This window comes from Sabethes cyaneus, chromosome 3 (assembly GCF_943734655.1).
Source record: "Sabethes cyaneus chromosome 3, idSabCyanKW18_F2, whole genome shotgun sequence".
Classification (NCBI taxonomy): Eukaryota; Metazoa; Arthropoda; class Insecta; order Diptera; family Culicidae; genus Sabethes; species Sabethes cyaneus.
Window position 1 is genome coordinate 94,632,335 of NC_071355.1, and position 27,722 is coordinate 94,660,056.

Sequence of the window (27,722 nt, forward strand, 5' to 3'; positions counted from 1 at the left end):
ACACAGCAGAAAAAAAACCAAATTAAAACCAAAAATTCTAAAAATGTCGCGGGGCTAGACGCTAGATGCTTCCATCCACTCTCCCAATATAGCGTTTAATATTCGATAATTTTTGAACGTGTTTATGAATCCTGATGAGATTTTCATCACTGAATAGCAAATTCTATTGATCAAAATGCTATTTCCTTGGCTCCCGTTAACTAAAAATAAGTGCCGAGATATTCAAACTGGACTAGCTTTACTTATAGTAACCCATATTAAATTACACTAGGCAAGTTTGCTAGCTGCTAGCAAACGAGCTGGTGAGTTGATTGTAAACTTGTCTAGTGTCAGCATGTCTATTCGCTAACTAGCTAGCTAAGCTATCCAGCAAACTCGTCTAATGTTATTGAGGCTTTAGATTTAGAGTTAGATAAAGAAAAAAGAGAGAGAGTGAGAGTTCAGATGCAGATAGAATCATACTATAGAGCATGATGTTTCCATGAATATATTCGACGCGCGATCAAGCAAACTCCACGATTTTTTGCGCTTAAGTTGAAAGTTTATACTGATGATTTGAATGAAAACTGATGATAGCTACTTTCGAAGGTATTACAATTTGAACGAACCCAAAAGTAAAGCAGAATATCGGGAAAAATAGCACAAAATCCCTCTTGTTGGATAAATGTGACCACCCAAAACCATCGATAGTTCAACGATTTTCAACCAATGCTCCAACCAAAAAAAAATTTTGAAGACCTTTTTGCAGATATCGGTTTGCGCGACGCCACTGAGTACTCCCTTCTTCATTAGTTGTTGTGTACATATATTAGAAAATGGGCTCATTACAAATATGTGATTTATTTTTTGCATTGACTCAATATACTCAAAATTGCAACAATAACAGGTTTTTATTTTATGGCTTGTTTCCCATAAGGTAATCAGCCTTTTCTTAAACAAATTTTTTTCGAAGGCTTCATATCTTTGGAACAATTTAAAAACACACTATTCACTGGTTTGTAAATGCAGTTAATGATGCTGAATTTTAATGTGACGTATCGTTTCCGCGTGCTGCTACTCACGGACTAGCTTTCGCGATGAACTCGACTAGAGTACGCATCGGACGTCCGGTCATACCTTTAGCACCGGTGTAACTCTGATCGCTGCAGTCTCCCATGATACCGGCTATGTCTACATGCAACCAAGGTATCTCCTTAGGAACAAACTCACGCAGAAAGGCAGCTGCCGTGCATGAGCCACCTCCCTTGCCTTTGCCCAGATTATTTAAATCGTATCCATTATGATCGGTCATCTGTTCCGAATAGTGCTTAAAAAGAGGCATGCGCCAAACACGATCACCGCTCTCCGAGCCTGCCTCATGAATTTGGTTCCACAATTCGCTGCTGGTGCTAAACACACCAGCTACGCAGTCTCCTAATGCGACCTTTATTGCACCCGTCAGTGTTGCAATGTCCAAAATAAATTTTGGATTAAATCTAAAAAGTGAAATTCATTAACAACATACAATCGAAATTTTAAATGATCATATTTACGTTGAGGCATAGCATAAAGCATCAGCCAGAATAAGTCTTCCTTCGGCATCCGTGTTGTCTACGCAAATACTTTTACCATTCATAGCATACACAACATCTCCTGGTTTGGTAGCGCTCCCACTAGGCATATTCTCGCACAGTGGGATGAAACCTTAAATTAAAACAGATTTTATTTTATTTACTATCGAAATCAGGACTTTTTAACAATACCTTTAACAAAAACAGGAGCCTTTAATTGAGCCAGCGCATAAATTGTGGCCGCAACATTGGCGGCTCCACCCATGTCAGCGCGCATTTGATCCATACTAGCCGACGGTTTTATGCTAATGCCACCAGAATCGAAGGTAACACCTTTGCCTACCAACGCGATACATTTACCATCCGCTCCATCAGGTTTATAAGTGATTTCTAAGAATTTGGCCGGTTCTTTTGTACCATTGGTTACCGATAAAAATGAACCCATTTTTTTTCGTTCGGCCCAAACTTCATCGTACACTTGAACATCCACTTTAAACGGTAACATTTTCCTCTGAACGGTCGCGGCAAAAATAATAGGTGTCATATGATTGGCTGGTGTTTCCATAAGCCTGTCGGCAAATACAACATCAAAAATTTATTAAAACGTACGTCTATTCTAACACTTACTCCCGAGCCCAATTTTGGGCATTGGCCACTGCTACACCCTGCTTCCATTTCTCGCTACCGTCAGCACTTTCGGCGAGCGAAACAGCGGGCAGTTGAGTTTGCTTCTCCTTGTTTTTATAAGCTTGGAACTTGTAGTTGCTCAGTAAGGCACCTTCGGCAGCTGCCTGGGCATCCTCAAAGTCCTCTACTTCGATGTGACCAATCTTGCAAGAGGAAAGGGCTTTCAATCCAGCCGAGGCAGCAATACGGACACTTTCTTTGGACCCATTGATTTCATCCAGTTCATCCCAACTGGAAGCGTCACCTAGACCGGCGACAGCCACTGCTGGATATTTGCCCAAATTCCAGTAGATCCGTGCTTGACCGCTCTTGATCGGGCCGCAGCTAAAAATGTTGATTAAGTTATTTTTCTCTTTTGCTTTTTTTTTGTTTGTTTTACATTTTTTAAAGCCAAATTTCTAATAAACTAAACAACTTCAAGCACAGGGATTTGATTCGATAGAATCAGCTACTTATTGATTTCGCTGGTTTATTCCAAGATATGACTAATCGAAGTCCACGTAGGTACTACATTCCGTTTTTCGGAACATGGCCTTCTGCTTTTATTCAACAGACCTCAACAGCCAGCTGTCACAGTACAGGACAATTGCGGGGCTAGTGCACGATCCTATTGATCTTAACAGTCTCTTTCAGCCGAGATTAGAACATACGACACTAGTCTTGTTAGGCCTGTTTCGTACCCTAACCCAAGGCCAACCGCGAGGCTTTCAAAAATATAGGGTGTCCGAATTGTATCCGTAATGAGTTTAACTGAATGACTTAACTGTACCACCTCTGTCCACTACCTCCTATCTCTGCCACCATGTGGTGGGGACAAGAGGCAACAATGGTTTCGATCACTCTAAGATGGTAGCTCTTTCAGCAGAATTGAGACCTTAGGCTAACAACCTACTGCACCCGAAAACTCCTAGTTAGGTGCAATTTATTTATTTAACTAGCTGACCCGACAAACTTCGTATTGCCACAAATTAACCTGTGTTGTACATAAATCATGAATCTCGGATGATCTTTATCATAATCTCGAGTTTTGCAAGTTTCTGAGGAGTTCAACCTTAGATGATTCATTTTGGCAGTTACGTAACTATGAAAGCATCCCAGGTAACCAATAAGCATCACCAATGCTATTCAAATGTAGGCCAATAAGCATTTAAGTCGCCTTAAATGCTACTTAAATGCTAGTTTGGCAAAATATACAGCTATTTTACTGATAACCTTCTTATAGTGCTGACAATGCTAATTTACAGCTAATTACCGACACGAAGAATTTGAATACAATTTTGAATGCCAATTTACAACACCTATGCAGTCAAAAAGCTAACATACAACAACGTGCAATATAAAATGCCAGAAACGCTGATTTGCTGCTTATGTTAATGCTTATTAGTTACCAGGAATGGGTAGTTTAATATGCAAATTTGCAATTTTTCCTCACAGTAAAGTACAAAACAACTCCCCTGTCCCCTCATTGCATAGCCAGAAAGCGGATAGTAATATTCGCCATGACTGTACAACATTTCGCCGAATATCATTTTGCGAAAAACCTTAAGCGGAATGTACCATTTCACGGAAAACTTTTTTGTGGAAAGTACCATTTCGCGATCCTCTCCTTACTCGCTGTCGCTCGTTCCAGGAAACCCAGGTAGACCTAGGAAAATAAATAAACTTAGACAGTAGTGATTTCTGCGGGGAGTTGCCTCCCCCCAGTGGGCGGCGCTTTCAACGGTGGGTCACCGGCAACACTCGCGGCCGTCTCGTCCTGAATGATCTAGTGTTACTATAGATAGTTTTTGTGGTCTTGTTATTGACTAATGTTTTATGGAAGAGTCTCGAATTTCTCAAGTTCGATTAGTTTTTGAGTTTCGCAAAAATTTCGGTTTTATTTGTATGACAGGCCATATCCCCCTACCACAGGGGTGAGAGGTGTCTAACTATCATAAAATAAATTCAAGACTCCAAAATCTCCCACATGCCAAATTTGGTTCCATTTGCTTGATTAGTTCTCAAGTTATAATGAAATTTTAATTTCATTTGTATGGGAGCCCCCCCCCCTCCTAAACAGGGGAGGGGTCTTAATTCATCATAGAAAAAATTTCTGCCCCCTAAAAGCCACACATGCCAAATTTGGTTCCATTTTCTTGATTAGTACTAAAATTATAAGGAAATTTGTATTTCATTTGTATGGCAGAACCCCGCTTAAAAGGGGAATGGGTCGTAATTCACCATAGAAAAAATTTCTGCCATCTAAAACTCCCACATGCCAAATTTGGTTCCATTTGCTTGATTAGTTCTCGAGATAGGAGGAAATTTGCATTTCATTTGTATGGAAGCCCACCCTCTTAAAGGGGAGATGGGTCATAACTCGCTTTCTAAAGAGGAGAGGGGTCTCAATTCACTATAGAAAAAAATCTTGCCTGAAAAACCACTTATATGTCAAATTTGGTTCCATTTGATTGATTAATTCTCGAGTTATGAGGAAATTTGTTTTTCATTTGTATAGGAGCCCCCCTCCTAAAATGGGGAGGGGTCCTAATTCATCATAGAAAAAATGGTTGCCTCCAAAAACACCCACATACCAAATATGGTTCCATTTGCTTGATTAGTTCTCGAATTATGAAGAAATTGCTATTTCATTTGTGTAGAAGTTTCCCCTCTTAAAGTGGGGAGGGGTCCTAATTCACCATAGAAAATATTCTTGCCCTAGAAAACTTTCACATGCCAAATTTTGTTCCATGTGCTTGATTATTTCTCGAGTTATGAGGAAATTTGTATTTCATTTGTATAGGAGCCCCCCTCCTAAGGGGAGGGGTCCCAATTCATCATAGAAAAAATTCTTGCCCTCGAAAACTTTCACATGCCAAATTTGGTTCCATTTGCTTGATTAGTTCTCGAGTTATGAGGAAATTTGTATTTCATTTGTATGGGAAACCCCCCCCCCTCTTAAAGTGGGGAGGGGTCCTTATTCACCATAGAAAATATTCTTGCCCTCGAAACTTTCACATGCCAAATTTGGTTCCATTTGCTTGATTAGTTCTCGAGTTATGAGGAAATTTGTATTTCATTTGTATGGAAGCCCCCCCCCCCCCCCTTAAAGGGGAGAGAAGTCGGAATTCCCTTTCTAAAGAGGGGAGGGGTCCCAATTTACCATAGAATAAATTCTTGTCGCCAAAAACACCCACATGCCAAATTTTGTTCTATTTGCTTGAAAAGTTCTCGAGTTATGCAGAAATTTGTGTTTCATTTGTATGGGAGCCCTCCCTCTTAGTGGGGGAGTAGTCTCTAAACATCACTAAAACCTTTCCTGGCCCCAAAAACCTCTACATGCAAATTTTCACGCCGATCGGTTCAGTAATTTTCGATTCTATAAGGAACATACGGACAGACAGACAGAAATCCATTTTATAGGTATAGATTATGGTCAACAGATAAAATATAATCATGTAATGTAATTAATTAGCTTACAACGACGTTCGTACTTCGGTAGACAGCGTGGGTCACGCAAGCTTAGGTGTCGCAAAGCAAATTTCCGTTGAACTGCTTCGATACGATGAATTGCATTAAGGTAAAAAGGAGACCAAACAATGGCAGAGTATTCCAATATAGGACGAACCAGTGAGCAATATAAGAATTTAAAGCAATATACATCCTTGAAGCTTTTAGCGAGACGAAACAGGAATCCTAGTTGCTAGGAAACTTTGGATACAACCAAAGAAATGTGATTCTTCAACGTTAGTTTCGAGTCAAGTATAACTCCCAAGTTCTTTACAGTTGTTTCGCATTTTAAGTGCGCCTCACGAAGTGTATAATCATCCAGATACATGTTACGTTTGCGACTGAAGGAGATGACTGAGCACTTGGAGACAATTAGTGGCATCTGGTTAATTCGACACCATTCCTCAAAGGTTTTCAAATCCTGTTGCAGGAGGTCGGCGTCATTAGGGCTTTTTGTGTATATAGTACATTTTAAGTCGTCAGCATATGGTGATCTCAAACTCTCAAACATTTGAGGATCATGTTTACGTCATTCATATACAACAGAAATAGGAACGGTCCAAATCGATTGTAGTTGAGCGCTTTGACATAAATCCATGTTGGTCAGGAGAGATACAATGTGAGCAATCTTGTATTAACTTTTCCAAAACGATTAGTTCAAAGAATTTAGAGATAGCACTCAAGGCAGCAATACCACGGTAATTAGCAAAGATTTGTTTGCACCCCTTTTTGTGCACAGGGAAAACAAAAGAAACCTTCCAGCATTCGGGAAAAACTCCCGCCGTCAAATTTATATTGAAAACCTTAGCTAAGGGTAATGCAAGAGTATTTAGACAACGTTTCAGGACTATGGAAGGAATGCCATCTGGGCCGTATACAGTTGTCGATTTCATATGTTTTCCAGCGCAAATCACCACATCGCTAGTAACGTTGAACTGGAAATTGGAAACAGCTAAGTGAGGAACGTTACTTGTGGCGCCGACAATATCTTGAGCATTGGCGATCTCATCGGAGAAAACGCTGCTAAATGACGTGCGAAACGAGTCGGCAATATCTGTGACTGAATCCGCTACTAAACCGCCGTCAGTCATAGTAGAAGGCAGTCCAGATTCTTTCCGGTATTCGTTCACAAAACACCAAAACTTCTTGGGATTCGCTCTAAGACAGCACTGCAGATGCGAATTATGGCCAATGAACAAACTGTTATTGAGGCGCTTGTACTTTGCCACTTGCGTAAGCATGTAGGTAGTTAACTTTTGTACGGTCCGTGCGATATTTGCAGTATTTACTAAGGGCAGCCCTTTTTAGTTGTTTTAAATGTTTTAGTTCAGAGTTAGATCATGCGTCAATCGCCCGACTTTTTGGATGTAAACTGATCGATCGCATAAAGCATGATACCACACACAATCGAAGCAGTAAAATTAACGTAATGTTAGGGAGTAACGAATTCCAGTCCAGATCAGCCAAAAAACTATTCATAGCTGCGAAGTCTGTACTGTAAAAGTCATAAGACGGTTTACGCGTAATCTAAGAAGCTCGGAATTCAAATCGAGCGTCAACAATAGAGGTGGATGATGCCTGCAATGCTTGACGAGTGGTGTTGGCGCTCGGATAACAGAACAATGTTGCCCTAATTCTTCGCTGATGAAACACAGATCGAGCATACGGTTACCTTCATTCATAATCCTATTCATCTGTCTTAGTCCGGCTGTAGAATATGAATCAAGTAAGGACAGTGAAGCTGGTCGAAATGAAGAATGAGAAATGTCGGGAAAGTGGAAATTGTTCGTTTCACTGTACCACGAAACCGTGCTGAGATTGAAATCACCTACGATAATAATGCTATCTCTGGCTTCCATTTGAGAGACAACCCACTCAAGGGAAAGTGCATGTTTATCGATTAAGCTACTGTCGTTGATGCGGTCTGCAAGGAAATATACAACACAGAGAAAAATAGTTCCAAATTTAGTAGATATCGCTACCCACAGATGCTTGACCGAAGTTTCTTCGGGAGACTTCAATTGACGTGACTTGAAGCAGAAACGTACGGCTAAAAGAACTCCGCCGCTAGAGCTCTTATTACTATTCAATGTTGATCGATCGTGCCGACAAACAGAGTACGTATCGTCGAACAGTTGCTTAGATAGTGCGTTGTTTTTCAACCAAGTTTCCGTGAAAGCATGTAGTTCAATAAATGAAAAAAAGAAATCGTTTCGGATTATTAGCAATGACCTTTAGCATGAAAATTGAAAAGACGTACACGAAACGGACGATGGAATAAACTAACCCTTGCTCCGAAGGATAAGCTGGCTCAAATTACAAGGGAAGCTAACCGCCTTAAACCTGAAGCCTGAGATTGAGTGTGGTCCGTTGGCAGAATACTTGTGATTACAAAACATCATCTGGGCAAGTCTTGCTCTATTCTGGCATACGTAGTGAAAATGCTACTCCAGTGATGCGTTGGATCCATACTGAGCCGAATGGCACATGCGGCCCTGACAAAGTGGAAACCGACAAACGAAAGAATAATTGTAGCCAGATTTAGAACATGGGTTAGAAACCCAGGGTCCAGGGTTATGCGCCGACCTGGTGAAGAAAAGGAAAATCACGAAGGGAGACAATCAAATCCACTTAAGCTACTTCAACGCGAAGACTTCAAACAACACATCATGAAACGCCATGGCTTAGGAAAGATGAGCAAAAACGGGAAACTGTTCGCAGTTTTTTAGTAATAACGACATGGTCATTGGTGGATCGTTTTTACCACATATTCCAGTACAAAAGGTCACCTGAGTTTCCGCGACGGCCGAGCAGAAAATGAGAGGAAAGCCTCGGAAAAGCGAGCAGCGGGCAGAGGGAGTGGATGCGAAATGAAAATTATATGAAACGAATGGAGAGGGGGTGACAGAAACATAGCGGCTAAGAAAATTGTCCGTCAACGATATGCCGAATTAGAGAGGACTGTAAAACATGCTTATAGGCGGGACAAGAGGGTAATATTTGTTGTAGGATATTGCTGCCGCTTGAGTGGTTACCAGAGGTTGGAAAACTCGCAAAATGAATAGATACGCCGAGCATCGGCAAACGGTTTTTATCATGATAAAACAGCTACGCGAGTGGTTCAATTCGCCTATAACAATGAGCAACATACACTCATCGTAGCATCGCTGAATATACGAATATCGTGAGCAACGCAAAAGTGCGATTGGACGCTTTTTGCTGCTTGTAAAGCCACTAACACTACTTTAAACTATTCCCTGTACGTGGTAATATTATTTTGAATAATTTCCGACGTCCCCGGGCATTCTGTATCCAAAAAATCGAACACACTCAATGTTCAATATTCAATTTTTGAACGAATTCTGATGTTCACATTGAGGTTCTGTTCGTGATAAAATTCAAAGCTGATGCGTGCATTATCGGCGAGGCAGGCGAATAGTGTATGTTCATGAGGGATGTTCATCGATTCAAATGATCACTTTTTCGCGAATTCTCCAACCACTGGTGGTTACAGAATAAATTGTAAGATGCTGCTTAAGAACGGAGCTGGTCAATCTAACTGACCGTATACAGTATACCTTTAAGCGATAGACTGAATATTTTGAACAACTCTTTCGAGTTCGAGAGACCAAGAAAAGCGCATGACGGCAATAGTTCATCGCAATAATTGCGTCAATTCTGAGGTGTCAAAAACCGCAACAAGTCCCTGAACAAGGAAACCTAACTAATTGCGAAAGTGCTTTGAAAGAGATTAAGAGTTGTGGGTTCAAATCCCACCTGGACAGTCAATTATTTTTCACAGTTTGCATATCATTTTTCACCAGTTCTTCACACAAATCTTAACCCTCTCTGTCCCAAAGGATGATTTTTAGTTTTTGATCATCTACTAAGGTTATCAATGAGGAATTCGCTTAGCAGAACTATACAACCTTCAGAATAATGTTTCTACTAGGTCCTGAAATAGAAATAGGTATCCATATTCAAATGTCTTAGAAATTTATTCTACTGGTTTCAGTATCGAGAGCCATCAAATCATCTGTGCTACCAAGGCACAGAGAGGGTTATTAAGGACTCTACAATTAAACGAACGTTAGTGAGTACCAAGTTTAGTTTCAATGCCTCGATTATGTTGTTATATTGTATAAGCTGGAAATTCAAATATATTTTAAAATACCGATTCATATAATTAAAACATCATTTCTTCATTCGGACAAGGTACTTTAATTAAGGATTAAAAATCAACGAGGTGCAGTAGGATTCTCATTACATATATACTATATTATTGAAACAAACTATGCCTGGTTAACGTCCTAGTTTGTTGGATCGATCGTTTACTTGTTTCAGTGCTGTGAGTTTACAGTATTCAGTAGTAGTTTCATGTTAGAAAAATAGGGATAGCCTAAGAGTAGTCCATTATACTAAACAAATAGTACACTAAAATCCCTATAGGTAGTTGGCTAGAGTTACACGCAAGGACTGTAAATAAATTCACGTCTTTGCACTTCATCATGATAGGACTCTCCATTTCAGTGTTAACTAGGGTTTTTCATTTCTAGTATCTCTTTATTGTTGGCTTAAGCATTAATTGACTCATGTAAAACTTAATCTATACCAACTTGTCCCTATTAATACAACAAACCGGTCATCATCGGGGTTCATTCTGGGAAGCTCGTCGAAGTCGTATTCTCGACTCGCAGAATAAGACCCGTTGCAGCTCATCGGAAACAGTTTGCGATTATCAAATTATGGTTGTTCCGCTACTTACATAGTTCAGTTCAACCTCGACAGTGAGGGAATGGGACTACACTTAGTGTTCGAATTTGATTATATTCTACTCTTTCTACAGTCTCGAAAAATGTATAACAAAATAATGCGCTTCATTCCTATCGTAAGTCTATCACTGTTGCTAACATTGTTTGAAACATTTGGACTTTCACTCATGTGTTTTTCGATTGATTCATCAAAATTCGTTCACATTGCGTTATTATTGTACGAAAACAAATGGAAAACAAATTAACAATATTGCCTGTTAATTTTCGAGCAAGTTATACTATTTCAAGGATTTTAATAATGCCCTCACTGTTTCCAGCGATGATTATGTTGCTTTGCTTTCTCCAGCATACCGCAGAAACGAAATCGTTTCCCTCCGTGTTTCGTTCAGTATCCGAGATGGAACGACTGTTGCTATTATTCGGAGAGAATTTTAAGTTGAACAGTTGCTTCGACAGTCCTTTATAGTAAACGCAGAGAGAGTTATCCTCGCTACCACAAGCCAAATAGTCATTGTTGGTGGCCAGTCCCGCAAAATTTTTCTCGTTGATATGACCAGTAAATGATCGTAGACAATAGGGAGGAGAGTTAATATTCCATAATTTTAGCTGCCCGTCCGTGCCAGCCGACACAATTTCGGTAGTATTTAAAAATTTCACATACGAAACGGCCTTTTTGTGTCCTCGAAACACACACAGAGGTTCTTTTATATTTCGAAGATCATAGTAATGGACGCAATGGTCTGCCGATCCGAAAGCTAAATGGCATGAACTCTTCGGGTTGAATTTAACACAGCATACATTGGCTCGTGCCTCAATCGTTGCTACAGAATGATCGACGTTTAAGGACCACAACTTAACCCTGGCATCATCCGATCCTGATGCCAATAAACGTGTGTCTACTTCGTTAAAGTCTACGCACCAACAGCGTTTGTCGTGCTCCTCGTACGCTTTGGTTCGCGTTTTAGTGCTTACGTCCCACACTGAAACGATGCCTTCATAATCACTGGAAGCTAGCACTTCCTTAAAGTAATTGTTCCATATTACGCATGAGATCTTACTGTTACAAACCATTTCATTGATAGGATAGTTGATATCTACGGCAGCGTCTCGAATTGCGCTGTAATAGTCAAAGATTTTTATCCGTTTCGTGACACCGGCAATAGCGAAATATTCACTGTCTTTGTCGAATTCAATACTCGAAACAATGGTTGACACATAGCTGGATTCACAGGAATAGTTTAGAGTAGCCAAAGGCCGGAGAGCACTATATTTAGAGAATTTTATCAGATTTTCTCGAAACGTGTCTAGCGATTTACTTGATCGAGTTGTGTCAACGGAACGTGACGGTGTCGACGTGTCAAGCGACCCAGAACTGAATGAGCGATCCTTACCGAAGTATAATTCTTCGCTGCGAGCTGCAAAATAACATTGCACGAAATCGTCAAAGTGTTGATACATTCTTTGTTTCCGCGCCATGAATGATGACGAACTAAGATCATTTTTGTACAAATTAAATCCTTCACTGGAAGTTTCGCTACGGTTCGATGGGACGGTGATGGTATCGATTTTATCGATAATCTGTATAATTTCCTTCTTAATAGCGACGACGTGTTCGTCCTTCTCGTCCTTGACACTGTTTTCCACCTCTTCCACTGTCGGGCAACTACTTTGTACCTCTTTAAGAATTTTCTCCACGTCCGTTATGTCGTTTTTGATCAGCGCAATTTCATTTGCTACCTGCATTTGCTGTTGCTCTTTTTGCTGCAGCAAATGCTTCAGAAACTCGTGTAGTAAACGATTTTGTGCAGCGCAGGATTCGGCTTCGAGTAACAATTTTCTCTGGTTCAGAATCTCAAGCATCACGTTCACATCGGACAGCGAAAGCTTCTTGGATTCGGAAGCCAGAAAATGCTTAAGAGTGTCGCCCGAATCCCCCGACTGTGTGTTACTGGAATCGTTTCGTTTCCCTTTCAACTTGAACTTGGTGATCAAATCGTTGAGCAAATAGTTCGGCACAATGGACTCATGAGAGGGTAATGTAAAGTTGCACTTTGGACATTTTTTCGTCATCTCTATCGACTTGATTATACAATGATGACAGAACGTGTGACCACACTTGGTAATATGAGCTTCATTGATAACGTCGAAACAAATTGGACATAAAAAGTCGTTGCTCTTATCGTCCATACTAGACGGTATTCCATTCAGTGCAGTCATTCGCTTTTTGCCTAAGGAAGACATCATTGAATCGCTCATTGCACCGCCTCCTCCACCACCTGCTATTCCACCACCACCACCACCTCCGCCACCTGACATTGTCCCACCACCACTGGACGAGGAAGACTGCATATCCGACAGCTGCCTACGGGTAGTCATTTCGATGCCAATTTTTGCTTCTTTTTACACTCGCCTCGTTTCTGCTCCCAAAGTGGTAAGCTTCTATTACGTACGTCTATTTTAATATATTTATCCTTATTTTTGTATTCTGCACTGCACACTCAATCTTGTTCTGTTTCAGATAGTATGGTTAATCCTATCGTGATATCTCTGATATTTTTTAGAACATAACAGTGGATCTGAAACGAAAATAATGCCATAGATGAGCACAGTGCTTTTCACCGTTATTAGCAAGATATTTAAGACTAAGAACGAAACTAATTGAAAATAAATCGATTTAAAAGTGAAATTGATATTGAATGTTTTTGTCAAAGTTGAAAATAAAAATATGAAGCGCTTCGGTTTTCCCTATCTCTAGGTAAAGTAAAGTTTTGCATTACATTTTACATTATTTGTTTGTTTCTCATATGAGGCTCAAATCGGCAGTTATTTTACATTTCGTCTCAGTTCTACTGCTACGGTTTTCTCCTATAACTCAAACTATGTTGATGATTTTTTGGTAACTACAAAAATCGTTATTTGACCTAGGATGTAGGGATAATTTATACTAACGATGGTTCAATCCATGTTTACTCTTGTATATTCGTCCATTTGCTAAACATCATTTGTGTGTTAATGAAAAAGTTACCAATAAACATTAGGGATGTGGAAATATGACTCACAATAAAACAAAATATAACGTACACAAAACGTATGAAACACGCAAGGACAAGTTATTTAGTGCTCAAGCTAGCATTCACAATCAATTATTTCTACAACGAATCGTCATCGTATTTCTACCTAACCTGTTTTAAAGTACTACAGTATAAGTCATAAGTAATTAAATTGTGAAATTATAAGCGTAACAAAAACAAACGCACACTATTGTAAATAGTAAAACGAATATGTACTGGCATAATCCAGTGTCATTTTTTATCATAATAATTCATTACAATAACGCTCAGAGCAAAATATAAATCTGTGCCTAAGTGTGAACTGACATAATATTTATCTTAGTATTCCGAAATTCTTAGACCATTTGCTAACTCTTTGTATAGAAATGGATTACAGATTGATATTGGTGGTCATTTCAAATCTCAAACAGAAATATTGACCAAGTCTTCTTGGTTTGACGTTCAGGGAGGATCAGAGAGAAAGAGTTTCTTTTACATGTATAAGTAGACCACATGCAAATTAGTCTGTGATTGATTAGTAATGACTAGATAACACTGAAATCAGATAAAATATACAGGTATACCTCGATAGTACTTGCTTCGTTTAGCGTACGTATTACCGAAGTGTACTATCATCGAGTCACAATTTTAGGCTTTGAAGCATTGTTGTATAATGCTTAATATTGCATGAAATTTGTAAATTTGCATACACCATTGAATAAATATATATTTTAGTGGTATTAATTTAATATTGCATAAATTTTTAATTTTTTGAATCAATGATTGTGCTCTTTGTGAAGCTTGGAATGAAACAAATAAAGTGTTGCTGGCAAATGTACCCCAAAGAAACCCTGCTTTTAATATAAAATTCAATCCAAATCATATTATTTGAGAATTTTTACATCCCTACCAAAGTATTCGCTTTTGTAAAACTGAATTTAAATCATAATACATTAAAAAAACGTAGACAGGAAAACACATAATAGGACGCTAACAAAAATGTTGGGTAAAATCATCGTAATAAAAGTAGCACCAGACGACGGTATTCTCGACTGTCATCGTACAGCAAATCACGGTGTTGAAATCGTGCGGATTGAACAATGGTAGTTGATGATAGTTGAGGATACACACACACCACGCAGACATCCCTGTGAACAATCCAAAACATGACAGGTTTGCACATGCATATTTCCATCGGAAGGCACGAATGAACCTCTGAACTTGAACTTCACTGGTAGAAACAATCAAGCGGAATGATGCTAGAGCCTTACGTGACGTTGTTTCTGCCGTGAATTTCAAATAAGGAGAATTTGTATCACTCTTTCCATTCGCTGTCCGACTCCACTCCACCTCGATAAGTTTCGAATCATTCGGTGATGTTGCATGTTGGTGGCTGCCACCCATTTTAGGACGTGATGCCCTCTTTTCCCATCTTTACCGGCCTAGCAGCTTAGTCTTTCATTTATTTCGGTGGATTAGCCCTTATTCAAACCGAAAATGTGGGCCACAGATACATATGCAGATGGATTTAATTTGGCATAAATTGTCGACCTTCTTCTCTAAAGGCATTTGCTACCAGTTGGTTGGAACGGATAGTTGCTGCAGTTGCCGAAATCCCTAGCAGGACTTACGATGAGAAAACAACTTATGGTCAAAGAATGGAGTATTATATATCTTTCGAACTATACAACAGATTAGTTCAACGATTTGGTTAATAATAGAAGGTAATCGAATCCTTGGCATAAATTGTAAAATAGTTAGTATGGAAGAAGGACCGGGTAACGCATCAGCAAAACTGTTCTACACTTCCGTAAATAAGTAATTTTATTCCATTCGATGCAATCACTAGCTGATCGTGTTCTCACGGTTTTAACATCGGGTTTGATTCCCTATCAGGTGAATCAGAATTTTTGCCGGATGGAATTTTCCCGATTAGCACTGGGATATGGTTATTTACTTGTTATTAACTCACTCCTTGTGCCCAAAGTGTAACTAATCTCAATGGGCAGAGCTGCAAAAGTTGTGAAATTCGTCCACACAGAGAAAAAAACATCAAAAATCAACGAGAAGTATTTTCTCATACTCACACTTCTCTTTAAATGAAAAACTTTCGAATTTCTTTTCGATAGCTACTGCAGATTGCAGTAACATTATTGTGCAAAGATTAGCAGACCCTAAAGCAATGAGCAAGCACATCCATACAGTGAAAAATGAAGATACCAGAGTATTCCAAAGTTCTAGGGACGACCTAGTTTTATTAGCGCCAATGTCAATTCTTGAGCGACGCATATCGGGTTGTAACAATGCTGATGAAGGCACTGAAGGCCATCATTGAAAGACTTTGCCGAGGTTACTGAACAAAGAGGGAGGACAACACTGATAATGCAGTAGGATGTGATGAGGTACTCATAGTTAAAGTTTTGGAAGCAACGTTGATTAAATTAATAATTCAGCCACCGTTGCTGTCAAAAACAGGAAGGCATTTGTGAGAATATGGGACCTCAGCGTTGCTCGTATTGACTCTCGAGTAAATCTGCAAGAGGCTCCGGCGAAGAATACTGGTGGAACTTTTCTTGTGCGCCAGGCTCGGCACGCTCTTTTCACTTCGATTTTGCTTTTTTGATTACTGCACCTCAGCGCTGAATGGCAGGGAATTTGTAGAGCTAGTAATTATCTACAATATTGCTGAAGAATGTAGAGTTAATTCTTTTGTATTTATGGCACTATAGGACTGCAATACCTTAGTACTTTACCAGTCGAAAGCCACCCCTCTTGCTGATTCCTCTCCATTGTACTCGGTCCTGGGCTACTCATCGCCAATTCGTTGCGTGTCTCGACTCTCGCAAGACGGTTTCAACCTGGTCGAGCCAACTAGCACGTTCCTCCTGATTGGTGATTTAGTGACCAGTAGCATGCCCCGGCCACACTGGAGCAAAGACAAAGCCGTGGGCTTAAACCGTCACTAGACATTACCCTTCTTGATCGAAGTTTCTTGCGGAGGGAAAAATAGACTCGATTTCCAGCTTGAATGCACAGCGTGAGCGAGGACGTAAGATGAAGAAGAAAACAGTAAAGCAAAATCTGTATCCATACATCCTAACTCGCGCTCACGAGATGTTTGCAGTGGCTTACCATAGATATTAAAGCGCTTTGAGCTTTTTCACTCAGATTTAGTTGTTAAAAGTTGCCACCCTAAGTTGTTAAAAGTTGTTTAGTTGTCAAGCCTTTTCTTGGTTTCTTATACATACGTTATTACTTTCCATGCGAAAACCTACCAAAAGAAAGACCAAATAGAAAGAATTTGTTTTACTACTTTGCAGTTATCGCATCTTTGCAATATCTACTTCTGTTTGGTACTCGAAACGTTAAAAATTTGTACACTCATTTTTTGAATTGGCAGGCTTGCAGGGTTTTGCTCATATCCCAATTTTCAAAACTAATTTCATGAGATTGAAAGCTCCGAACATTTGTTTGCGACTTTGTTACACTATATCAAAAACGACGTAGATAGCTTAATAAAAGGCTGACTCATCCCCGCGTTATTTGGAATGCTGCTCCCAATCAGGTGATAAATTTTTTTTATCAATTTTTTATTGGATTGCATTACCTGATTGGAATAAAGGCCGCAGTTGTAGAGGTATTTAATCAAAGAACACACCACGATATATCAAAATAATGGTCGCGGTGGTAAGTCCACAACACGAAAAAAAAGTTAATTTCAAAGGGGGGTTACAAAACCTGAAAAAATAATTGGTCTACCCAATACTACGCAATTGATACTATTATGAATCGATCAACGAGTAAACCCTCAAAAATCATTCAGAATTAATAGAGTTCTTGAAATATTTCAGTTTTTCATTACGTTAGCCTGAATCACGGTTCGTCACGTTTTGGAATGACATACTACGGAAAGATGTGGACCATGTAAAACAATCCATTTTTTGTCAATTCTCCAGTTTACAAACACTGGTAGGTAAAAGCAAATTTAGGGAATCGGTTGATTGGTTTCATACCTAGTCTTAGTATCCGAGACTATCGAAACGGTATTGCACAAATCTCCACTGTATATGTCGAATTAATAACTAGCACTGAACAGAGCGATTGCTAATGTTAGCATTTAAATGACATGAAAACCCCGTTAGTATCACCTGGTACGATTTTTTTTGCATAAGCAGTTCCAAATCGGTAGCGTACGTCATGGCATGTGTGAAAGCATTCCAAAAAGCTAATTCGAATTCCACAGTCACGTGCAAGGATATATGATTACGTATACAGATAAACCTGCTTACGTTTTTGAGCCTATTTTTAGAGAAATCAGAAAAAAACCCTTTCTTACTCTCTTTTGCCGGAATATGTTGATCGATAAAACCGGCAAATAAGTTTCCATATTTATTACCATGAGAGTTATATTTTTATTAGGATGAGATATAAAAAAGGTAACTGCTGGATGTTTGATTTGAGTACAACTGCTGCTATCTATTAAGTTATAAACAAATGTGAAAGTACAATGCATGCTTGTTGTAGATAAGATAATACTAAATATTACTTTAAACGCCGTTCTTTAAAACAAATACATTGCGCCAGCCATATATCACCGCTCGTGCCATTCTTCTTGTGCTCAAACCTCAGGCTCAAGCCGCAAACCCTCGCCACAAAAACAGTCGCCCCTATATAGGGTGGCACTCTTGAGCAAAGCGGCGAGCGAAAAGCATATTGAAGAAGGTGCAGAAATTACGTTTTGTCATGTCACATTCGCAACTAGGTACTACGGCAATGAATTGAACTGCTCCTGCGGGTGAATTCTACTACCTCGGACGGATCCGCTGAAATGAGCTAACAAGACACTTTTCATTAACCTACTTCGGCGACAGTCTCGGTCGGAAAGCGACACTGACGACGACGGCACGGTGTTTGCTATCGATAGAACAGTCGAATTCTTACCAGCGTGTATATTCAAGGACCTATTGCAACGTACCGATAATGTGCATCTGATACCGTGGAGGGTTGGCTATAATTATGTTCTAACCTGTACCCTTTCCGTATGATGTACGAATATGAATTTGCAAGCAAACGAGCTTCCCGCAAACAACTGTGGGCTCTATCGATAAATATTCTGAAGCAGAAAATATATTTGTGACACTGCTTGCCGTGCTGTAGCAGTAAATAAATTTCCCCAATACCATTAGAATAGATTAGAAATGACATTTCAGTGTACTGAGCAGAAGCACATTTATTTTCTGCAAACAGGTGTCTTATACCCGAACAAGTTGGTGATCCTTTTGCTAATGTTTATTCATGGACAAACAAAAGTACATAACATATATGATAACATAACCTTATTGGAAATGGTGATTGCGTGCTTCCAACGAACGCACGTTTAGCGTAATATTTCGGAGGCTCAAAATATTCAGACGTGACTTGGTTTTAGTACGTCGGAGTATTAAATTAAATAAAAAGCTGCCTAGTAGCCGTTTTCCAGGGACATTGACACGACATAATCGGAACAACCTCATGAAAACGGCAGCTGACAAGAAGTGTATTCAGAATTCAAGACCATTGCTGCCTACTTTCTTTGTTCTTTATAACGATCAGGGATATCAGGAATCATGTTTGTTGACTGAAGGATATAAATTGAGAATAAACAATAAACTTTGTTCGCAATACTAAATTTTCTTTTTTCCTCTGCAGTCGTTAATCAGTTGGACAAAAGAAATGACGTAATAATTAATGATAGGAGATAGCACATTATAAAATATTCCTTTGCTTAAAAGAACCAACTCTGATGTCGTAGGAAAAGCAGTAAATTACCGATGATGTACAAATATGCACCGGATTGTTGCTAGTCTTTTCGCAACAAACTGTGCTTTATTCGTCTAATATGTATTGAATAAAAATGAGATTGCATGCAAAACGTTGGATAGTGTGTTCTACTTCTTGAAACAATGCACGCAACGTCCATTTCAATTATCATCCGAATGTACTAAATGTAAGCTTTTGTTCCGCATTGCACACTTGCCCCATAATCCTCTATTTTATTTATGGTAGCAAATGTAATTTGATTGTAAATTGCCGATAGGGTTTAGGGATGCGGATGTCTCTCATACTGTATTAACTAATAGAGATACTAGTTTGGTTCGATCTTAAACTGAACTTTCACTTGCTCATATATCACCGGCTTCTTTCATATAATCATACTTTAGACAGCCATATTTAATACAATATGGGGCTTTAAGGTTAGTACTTATTCCCTGTTACGCAAATTGAGGTTGGTTTTCGTTTTGTGGCTTCATCAAATACAATGGTCACTCACTACGATAATCAAATTTGTAACACTGCATAATTATTCCCACTGTTACATCAGGCAATAATTTATATTGGCTGCATTTTCAGCCCATTGCGATTCTTATCGCACTTCACTGATGCCACACACAATAGAGTCTGCAAAAGTGATAAATTGCTATCTCCCGTTGAGATTATTCACTGCCTGAATGCGCGTGATAATACCTATTATGTATATTAACCAAATGATCGTCAAATTATTGTCATATATGTACACGATATTTCTTACAACTCAATCAATCATTGTAATCTATCTGCTGTTATAGAAATGGAAAAAGGCCAAAGACAAAACAATGAAAACCAAACGTTAAATCAATAGACGCAGACAATTAAGGACGAAGCAATAAGCCGACAAGTGTTACTTACATTTTGATCTGCTCAAGTAATTTTCCAGCTGTTGATTCGTTGTACTTCTGGGCAAACTTGGTGAACTTCACATCGTCCTGACCTTCGGAAGAGTATACACCGAGCACAAGACCTCGCTGCGGTTCAAAGAAAAGTTTATGGTGATTATTCAGTGGGTCACATCGGCCAAGCGTTGGTTGTTTGCAGCGGTGGCGGAGGCAACCAGCAATAAGGAAACCAAGACAACGAAGACACCGCGGCAGTGGCAAACCACGAGTAAATATGTTGCACAAGCCGCAGTACGGAAAACGATCGCAGAAAAGAAATTAGAGTAATCACTGTTAATTCGGATCGTATTGAATTGGGAAACTAATTTAAAGTGAACTTTTCGCTTTTTGCCTTTACATATACGTACTTTGTCGGACATTGAAGAAAAGAACCTTTGCGCGAGCACCGAATTCCTGTATCTAACCAGCAGATAAGATCGAACGAATGCCATTATATTACCATGATACGACTATGAAAGGCACGAATATGACGATGACGATATGACGACCAGGGATGCCAGCTGGTATTTGTTCTGAGAATTATAAATATTGTCAAAAAATCCAATTCTGATTCTTGATTCTGGGAATCTTTTCTACAAAAAGATAAATACTTTCAGTAGAAAATTTTACCGATGACAATCAACAATCCTTATTTAATATTTATTTTAGCTGTGGTCAATGTTCAGAACTTCTTCACTCAGTTGAATACCGTCAAAAAGCTCAAAAAGTTGAATATCTAAATACAGACCATGGCTTCAGATTTGGCATCACTGTTAAAAATGAGACATGCATCAGTGCTTCCAGATCACATAAAAACTGCTTATCCAGGGGCCTGACATTGCAATTTTTTATCCTTAAAGCCAGGCATCAAGGGGCTTCCAGGAAGCCGTACAAGTACGTAGTAATCAAAGATTACTTAAAAATTTAAATATTGTGCCTGGCAGCCAAGCTGGCAGCTGAATCTGGACTATTTTCCCTAATACAGTCGTCTCTCGCTGGTTGGGCCACCACCTCGGCCCAACTAGTGAAAGTGATTCGTTAGTAGGGCCAGAAGGGAAAGATTTCATGAGGGTTGCATGCATCGTTTTATGTTGAAGTTACGATATTGAATCGATATTGAGCTAATATCGGATTTTTGTTTGTTTGAAGCATAAAATGATAATGTTTGTTTTGAGAACAGGTGTAAAATGGACATAAATATACATAGGAATATATTATTGAGTTGAATATATTGTCAATTGCAAGGAAAATTGTACCATCCAAAGTGCGATATCGCTCATAAAAGTGCTATTTTAGCTTAAATCGTTTCGGTATCTTCGGCGCACTTTTTCGTTATCTTCCAAGCAATAAGTGCGCCGAACCCAAGCAGCACCATTTGTTGCATGAAGGGTTACGCAACTATAATTGAAACATTCAAATATGGTAAAAGTTCGCATCAGTTATGTGTGGTATGCAGCCACCTGATAAATAAGTGTATAACACGTATCGTGAAATATACGACAGACTGCGCATCAGCATATCCCTCAGCGCCAGCCCGGAGTCGTGCTGTTCGTTCTTCGGTTTCGTATGCGCTGTGAGTTCGGACATCTTTCGGGCATTGTTCGGGGATGTTGCCATGGTACGATGATCTTGTCCCTCATTGTGTAGTTAACCTCCTTGAAGGTAAGTTGTGTGTTCTAGATGCTGCATGTTGGGTGATTCCCAGCGAATGGCCAGTTTACACATTTGGCGACCGCGACAGGTTTTTTTGCTGCTCATCTAATTAATAGCGTAATCTTATTAAACAGCGGCAAAAATAAATCATGGCTTCTGGGAATCACTCAATGTGTGGCTGTAATAAACTCTGAAGTATCCGAAAAAAGTGAATGTGCAAATTGAACAGGGAATATGCACGAGAAAATGGCGGCCGCGTGTGGAAAAGTACTCGGTACGGCCTGCGCCATTTCTTTTCTCTCTCTCTCTCCCAAGAAATACGATGGTAGTGAGAATCGATAATGGCTCGGAACGAGCAGTGGTAGTTTTGGTGCACGATGGCACACAGATTGTTGATACATGAAGACGCAGGGTGCTGTTTGTTAGCTCGGGACGAGCATTTGTAACAAGTTTTTTTTTAGCTCGGGACGAGCATCTGCAGTGGCGTTATATAACTCGGGACGAGTATTTGTAATGTGTGTTTTTTTTTTTTAGCTCGGGACGAGCAATTGCAGTAACCTTATGCTTGTAAAATTGACTTTTTAGCTCGGGACGAGGAATTTTCAAAATTGTTTACCAGCTCGGGACGAGCATTTGCAAAATTAGTTGCCAGCTTGTGACGAGCATTTGAAAAATTAGATGCCAGCTCGGGACGAGCATTTTGCAAAATTAGTTGCTAGCTCGGGACGAGCATTAGCAGAGTACTTTGATAGCTCGGGACGAGCATTCGGGGAATTGATCAATGGCTTGGGACGAGCATTGCCAAGAAATTTTACCTCGTTCGTAACGAGTAAATCGTCGCCCATGTTATTTTGGGTAAATGAGCGAGAAGGGCGAATAAAGCACAAAAGTAAATTGCATGGAAACCATGGCAAGGAAGCAAATTTTGCGAGTATCTGCACTCAGTTATTTTATCTTGCGCTGATGTTTTTTTTTGCGCAAATAATGCCTGCATAAAAGAAGTTATCAAGATTTTTTTTTTTTTTCGATAATTCACTATATGTAGTGAAAGTTTAAATGTTGAAAATTTCGTAACTTTTCAATTTTAAATTAAATTTATCGAAAATTGTTCTTGTAAAAGCAAACTTTGAAGCTAATAACAAGCTTATGCTTGTTTGCTTATATTTTCAGACGAAGTTTTTTACATCATAACGAGGAATTTAGCTATTGCTATTGAAACAATGTCTAGTCCAGGTAGATATGTCCGTGCTCCCATTTACGGAAGCGATAGGGAGCATTCGTGTGAATCGGAAGACAGCCTAGTATTTTCTCCAGGCCGGTTTGTCCGCATCAGTAGTCCTGATGAGAACACCGTGGAGTACACTGGCGATTGGCAGGACGACCCGTACGCCCACTATCGGACGATGGTGGATTCTGACCGGGAAAACCGTGAGCTGAGAGAGCGTGTGCTTGAGTTGGAGAAAACCATTACTCAAATCCTGGATTTCGGTAAGCACCGTCGTAAAGGAAATTGTTCTCCTGAAGAAGTTTGGATACAGAATGGTAGTCACGAGGCACCTGCGGTGGTAGAACCAGTCTCCACAGCGTCGGTGATGGCATTCGACAATAGCTCTCAAAGTATCAGATGGGACAACATTAAGCCTTTTCCTAAAGGTGTTCCTGCTAGCAAAATGTGGAAAACTTGGACGAAATATTACGAGAATTTTGAAATCGCTGCTTCGTTGTCAAATGCAAATGATCCAGTTAAGCGTTCCCAGCTACTATATTTATCTATGGGAGACGACCTTCAGGGAATTGTTCGGGCAGCTAAGCTGAAACCTGTTCCCGGCGAACCCGACTGCTATGAGACTTTTGTTAGGAATATTGAAGAATATTTGAAGGGATTAACCGATATTTCAGCTGAACATGATACGTTTACGTCAATGTACCAGGAAGAAAAAGAACCGGCAGTCAGCTTCCACGCCAGGCTAAGGGAGAAGGTTTGGCTGTGTGGTTATAGCCCATCTGACCAAGACCGTTTTGTTCGTACACAGCTCCTTAAGGGATTAAAGAATCGAAAGTTAGCAAGGGCAGCGCGAATATATGGGTATGAAACCAACTTTGTTGTTCAGTCAGCGACAAGGGACGAAGCCTTGCAGCCCGAACCTCCGAAGTTTGAAGATCCAACCTCTATCATGGCTGTATCCCGTAGTTTTTCTCGTGATGGGGGCTTGAAGAGAAGACGCAGAAATGCAGATGAGAAAGCTATTGGAACGAAACGTTTTCGAGGTGAAGTAAAGCCTCTATTGCAGCGTAGCGAACGATGTTCGAGATGCAATCGTGCATCCCATAATGGAGAACGGTGCCCATCATTGGATAAAACTTGCTTTTCTTGTGGACGGCGCGGTCATTTTGTTGCAACATGCCGTAACAAACGGGTCAATGTTGTGCAAGATAGACGAGGTGATTCGGCCCTCCTACCCATTGAAGATAAAACGCAGGTGAAGACCGATTAATATTGTTTGAAATTTCGATGAAATATAATATAATACCTGTTTTTTTTTTTTTTTGCAAGTTTTTTTTTCAATCCTGATTTCAATCCTTTTTTTCAGCAGATTAATGCGCTTTCGTTTGAAGATGTGTTAGTCGATTGTACCGTTGGCTCATCTAGTAAAATAAAATTCTTAATAGACTCTGGGGCAGATTCCAATGTTATTGGTGGCGATGATTGGCGCCAGCTTGAGAAACAATTAGAAGCTGGAACTGTAGCTCTTGTTCCAATTGAAATTTCCAGAGAAAGGAGTTTGCGGGCCTATGCTGCCGATAAACCGATGATAGTTGAACATGCCTTCAGAGCCAACATTCAAGCGATTGGATCGGATACACCGATCGTCAGTGCAGATTTTTTGGTAGTAATGCAGGGCCGTTGTTCGTTGCTCGGCAGGAACACTGCCAGTGAGCTGAAATTATTAAAAGTGGGAGCTGATGTTTACAGTTGTAGTCACGAAGATGAGGACGGAGTGTTTCCGAAGATGCCAGGAGTTAAGATTAAATTTTGTGTTGACAAATCGATTCCCCCGGAGAAAAATGCATATTTTAATGTTCCAGCTGCGTACCGCGATGCTGCAAAACTTCGACTCCAACAAATGGAGAAGCGCGGAATCATCGAAAAAGTTTTAACGGCACCACAGTGGATCAGTGGCATGTCCGCAGTACCTAAAGGTAAGGAAGACTTTCGCCTGGTTGTCAATATGCGCGCACCTAATAAGGCTATCAAACGCCAATATTTCCGGTTACCCTTACTTGACGAGATGAGGGTAAAGTTGTTCGGAGCCAAATATTTTTCCAAGCTCGACTTATCCAATGCCTACTATCACCTCGAGTTGAGCAGTGAGTCACGCGACTTGACCACCTTTTTGACCGAAGATGGGATGTTCCGGTTTACCCGACTTATGTTTGGCGTAAACTGTGCGCCCGAGATTTTTCAACGAGAGATGACCCGAATTTTAGATGAAGTGAAGAATAAAATTGTATACATTGACGATATTCTTTTGTTTGCTGAAACGTTAGAGGAGTTACGAAAGACCGTGGCTCTTGTATTGCGGATTTTGAAAATGAATAATCTGACACTCAACTTGTCTAAATGTGAGTTTGATAAAAGTCGCATTAGATTCCTAGGGCATGAATTGGGCGAATCAGGATTTAATATAGAAGAATCAAAAGTCAAAGACATAAGGAAGTTCCGTCAACCAAAAACCACTTCAGAATTGCGGAGTTTTTTGGGGCTGGCATCTTATGTGAGCCCTTACATTAAGAATTTTGCAGATATTTCAGCTCCTTTGTGGGCGGTGGTCTCATCAAAATCCTGGAGCTGGGGCCAAGAACAAGAGCAAGCATTTGAATTAGTTAAAGATCGTATAGTACGTTGCACAGCTTCACTTGGGTATTTCTCAGAAAATGACAAATCGTTTCTGTATACAGATGCCTCACCTAACGCTCTTGGAGCAGTGTTAGTGCAGGAGGACAGTAAGCGAACCCCACGAATAATTAGCTTCGCTTCTAAGGCTCTAACCGTCACTGAGAAGAAGTATCCTCAAAATCAGCGTGAGGCATTAGCTGCAGTGTGGGCGGTTGAACACTTTGCGTATTTTCTGCTAGGTAGGCATTTTACCCTGCGCACTGATGCTAGAGGCATTACCTTTATTCTAAATCGATCCCGGGAAACCGCTAAAAGAGCCTTGACGAGAGCAGATGGCTGGGCGTTAAGGCTCAGTCCTTACAACTACGATGTGGAGTTTGTTCGTGGTTGTGAAAATATTGCGGACCCTTCTTCCCGTCTGTATGCTGGAAATGATGAAGCTTTCGATGAGGATTCTAGCCCATGGGAAATTGCGCACCTTGAGGCAAATGCTATCCAGTTTTTAACGGAAAAGGAAATTAAAGAATCTACTGCTCGTGACACTACTCTTCAACGTGTATTGGATTCGTTGGAAACCGGAGATTGGCCCAAGGAACTGCAAAAGTTTCAAACAATATCAAACGATTTACATAGCAAAGAAGGAATGCTTGTAAAAAGTGGATGTGTCGTTATTCCCAGTGAACTAAGGGAAAAAACGCTAACGGTAGCTCATGCTGGTCATCCACTCGCAGCAAAATTAAAGAGCATCTTGCGTAAGCGTGTTTGGTGGCCCGGGATGGCTGGGGATGCCGAAAGATGGGTGAAATCTTGCGTCCATTGTGCTGTTAATGGAAAACCGGAGAGTCGTACTCCCATGGAACGAATTTTTGCACCTAAAGCTGTTTGGGACACCATAGCAGTTGACTTCAATGGACCCTATTTAAAGTACGGGGGAGTATCTATCCTAGTGATTATTGACTTGAGATCCCGCTATGCGATCGCACGACCGGTGAAATCAACTGCTATTGAGCACACCACGAATGTATTGAATGACGTGTTTAGAAGAGAAGGATTCCCAAAAGCAATTAAAAGTGACAACGGGCCTCCATTCAATGGTGAACAATATAAGCAATATTGCTCTGATCGGGGCATCCAGACCATTTTTTCTACACCGTTCTTTCCTCAACAAAACGGGCTTGTGGAAAGTTTTATGAAAGTGGTAAACAAAGCTATGTCTACGGCAGCTTCGAGTGGAACCGGTTACTCGGAAGAACTTCAGGATGCAGTTAATGCCTATAACGCTGGAGTTCATTCGGTCATAAAAGTTTCGCCAGAAGAAGTCATGATGGGCCGGAAAATTAAACGAGGTTTGCCGTTACTGGTATACGAAAAGGCGGACTATGAAGATCAACAGCTGGATGCAAAAGACCATGAAGTAAAGGTGAAAGGGAAAGCACGTGAGGACCAGCGGCGAGGTGCCAAAAATAGTACAGTCAAACCTGGAGATACTGTCATTGTAGAGCGTCTAGTAAAAGGGAAAGGCGATTCTAGATTCAACATGAAACGTTTCACGGTTATGACGGAAAAAAACGGCAGTTTGCTCCTTGCCGATGATGAAGGTCATACCGTGAAGCGACATGTGTCGCAAACAAAGAAAGTGCACAGTTGGAGGAACAGTTCGCGCATGGGTATCGAGGAGCAAGCAGTTACTGAACCATTCAGGCGGCCAGGAAGGACCACAAAAGCACCATCATATCTATCTGACTATGTTCGTCATATGGAAGATAAGGAATGATGTTTTAATTTTTTTTTTTTTTTAGTTTTAATAAAATCAGTTGTTTTTTTTTCCCTGTGGTTTAATTTGAAAGTAATTTTTTTTTTTTGTTTTTTTTTTCTTCCTGAGAGTAGGGGGA

The 27,722-nt window shown here is 40.1% G+C and overlaps 2 protein-coding genes across 3 annotated transcripts; one reads left to right on the forward strand and one right to left on the reverse strand.

Annotated features, from left to right (window-relative positions):
* Window positions 1-825: 825 nt before the first annotated feature.
* LOC128741960 (cytosol aminopeptidase-like) lies at window positions 826-20,758 on the reverse strand. 2 transcript variants are annotated; one of them, XM_053838103.1, is made up of 6 exons: window positions 20,648-20,758; window positions 20,254-20,369; window positions 2,178-2,561; window positions 1,743-2,119; window positions 1,533-1,683; window positions 826-1,475 (listed from the first exon to the last, which is right to left on the reverse strand). In XM_053838103.1, exons 1-6 carry the CDS (start codon window positions 20,729-20,731, stop codon window positions 1,058-1,060), a joined length of 1,530 nt encoding a protein of 509 aa, XP_053694078.1. In that variant the 5' UTR covers window positions 20,732-20,758; the 3' UTR covers window positions 826-1,057. The 2 variants fall into 2 exon arrangements, with proteins under 2 accessions (XP_053694078.1, XP_053694077.1); XM_053838102.1 differs by lacking the exons at window positions 826-1,475; window positions 1,533-1,683; window positions 1,743-2,119; window positions 2,178-2,561; window positions 20,648-20,758 and adding an exon at window positions 9,853-13,074 and having other exon boundaries at window positions 20,254-20,350.
* A 2,394-nt stretch (window positions 20,759-23,152) lies between these two features.
* Window positions 23,153-27,604, forward strand: LOC128739888 (uncharacterized protein K02A2.6-like). Its single transcript, XM_053835389.1, has 2 exons — window positions 23,153-24,412; window positions 24,524-27,604. The coding sequence occupies exons 1-2, from the start codon at window positions 23,153-23,155 to the stop codon at window positions 27,602-27,604; spliced, it is 4,341 nt and encodes a 1,446-aa protein (XP_053691364.1).
* The last annotated feature ends 118 nt before the right edge of the window (window positions 27,605-27,722 follow it).

Bases quoted from the DNA above. Each gene is read 5' to 3' on its own strand.
- LOC128739888 (XM_053835389.1), top strand. From the start codon at position 23,153: ATGTCTAGTCCAGGTAGATATGTCCGTGCTCCCATTTACGGAAGCGAT. The intron at 24,413-24,523 runs GTGAAGACCGAT...CCTTTTTTTCAG, and splicing joins CCATTGAAGATAAAACGCAG to CAGATTAATGCGCTTTCGTT.
- LOC128741960 (XM_053838102.1), bottom strand. From the start codon at position 12,874: ATGACTACCCGTAGGCAGCTGTCGGATATGCAGTCTTCCTCGTCCAGT.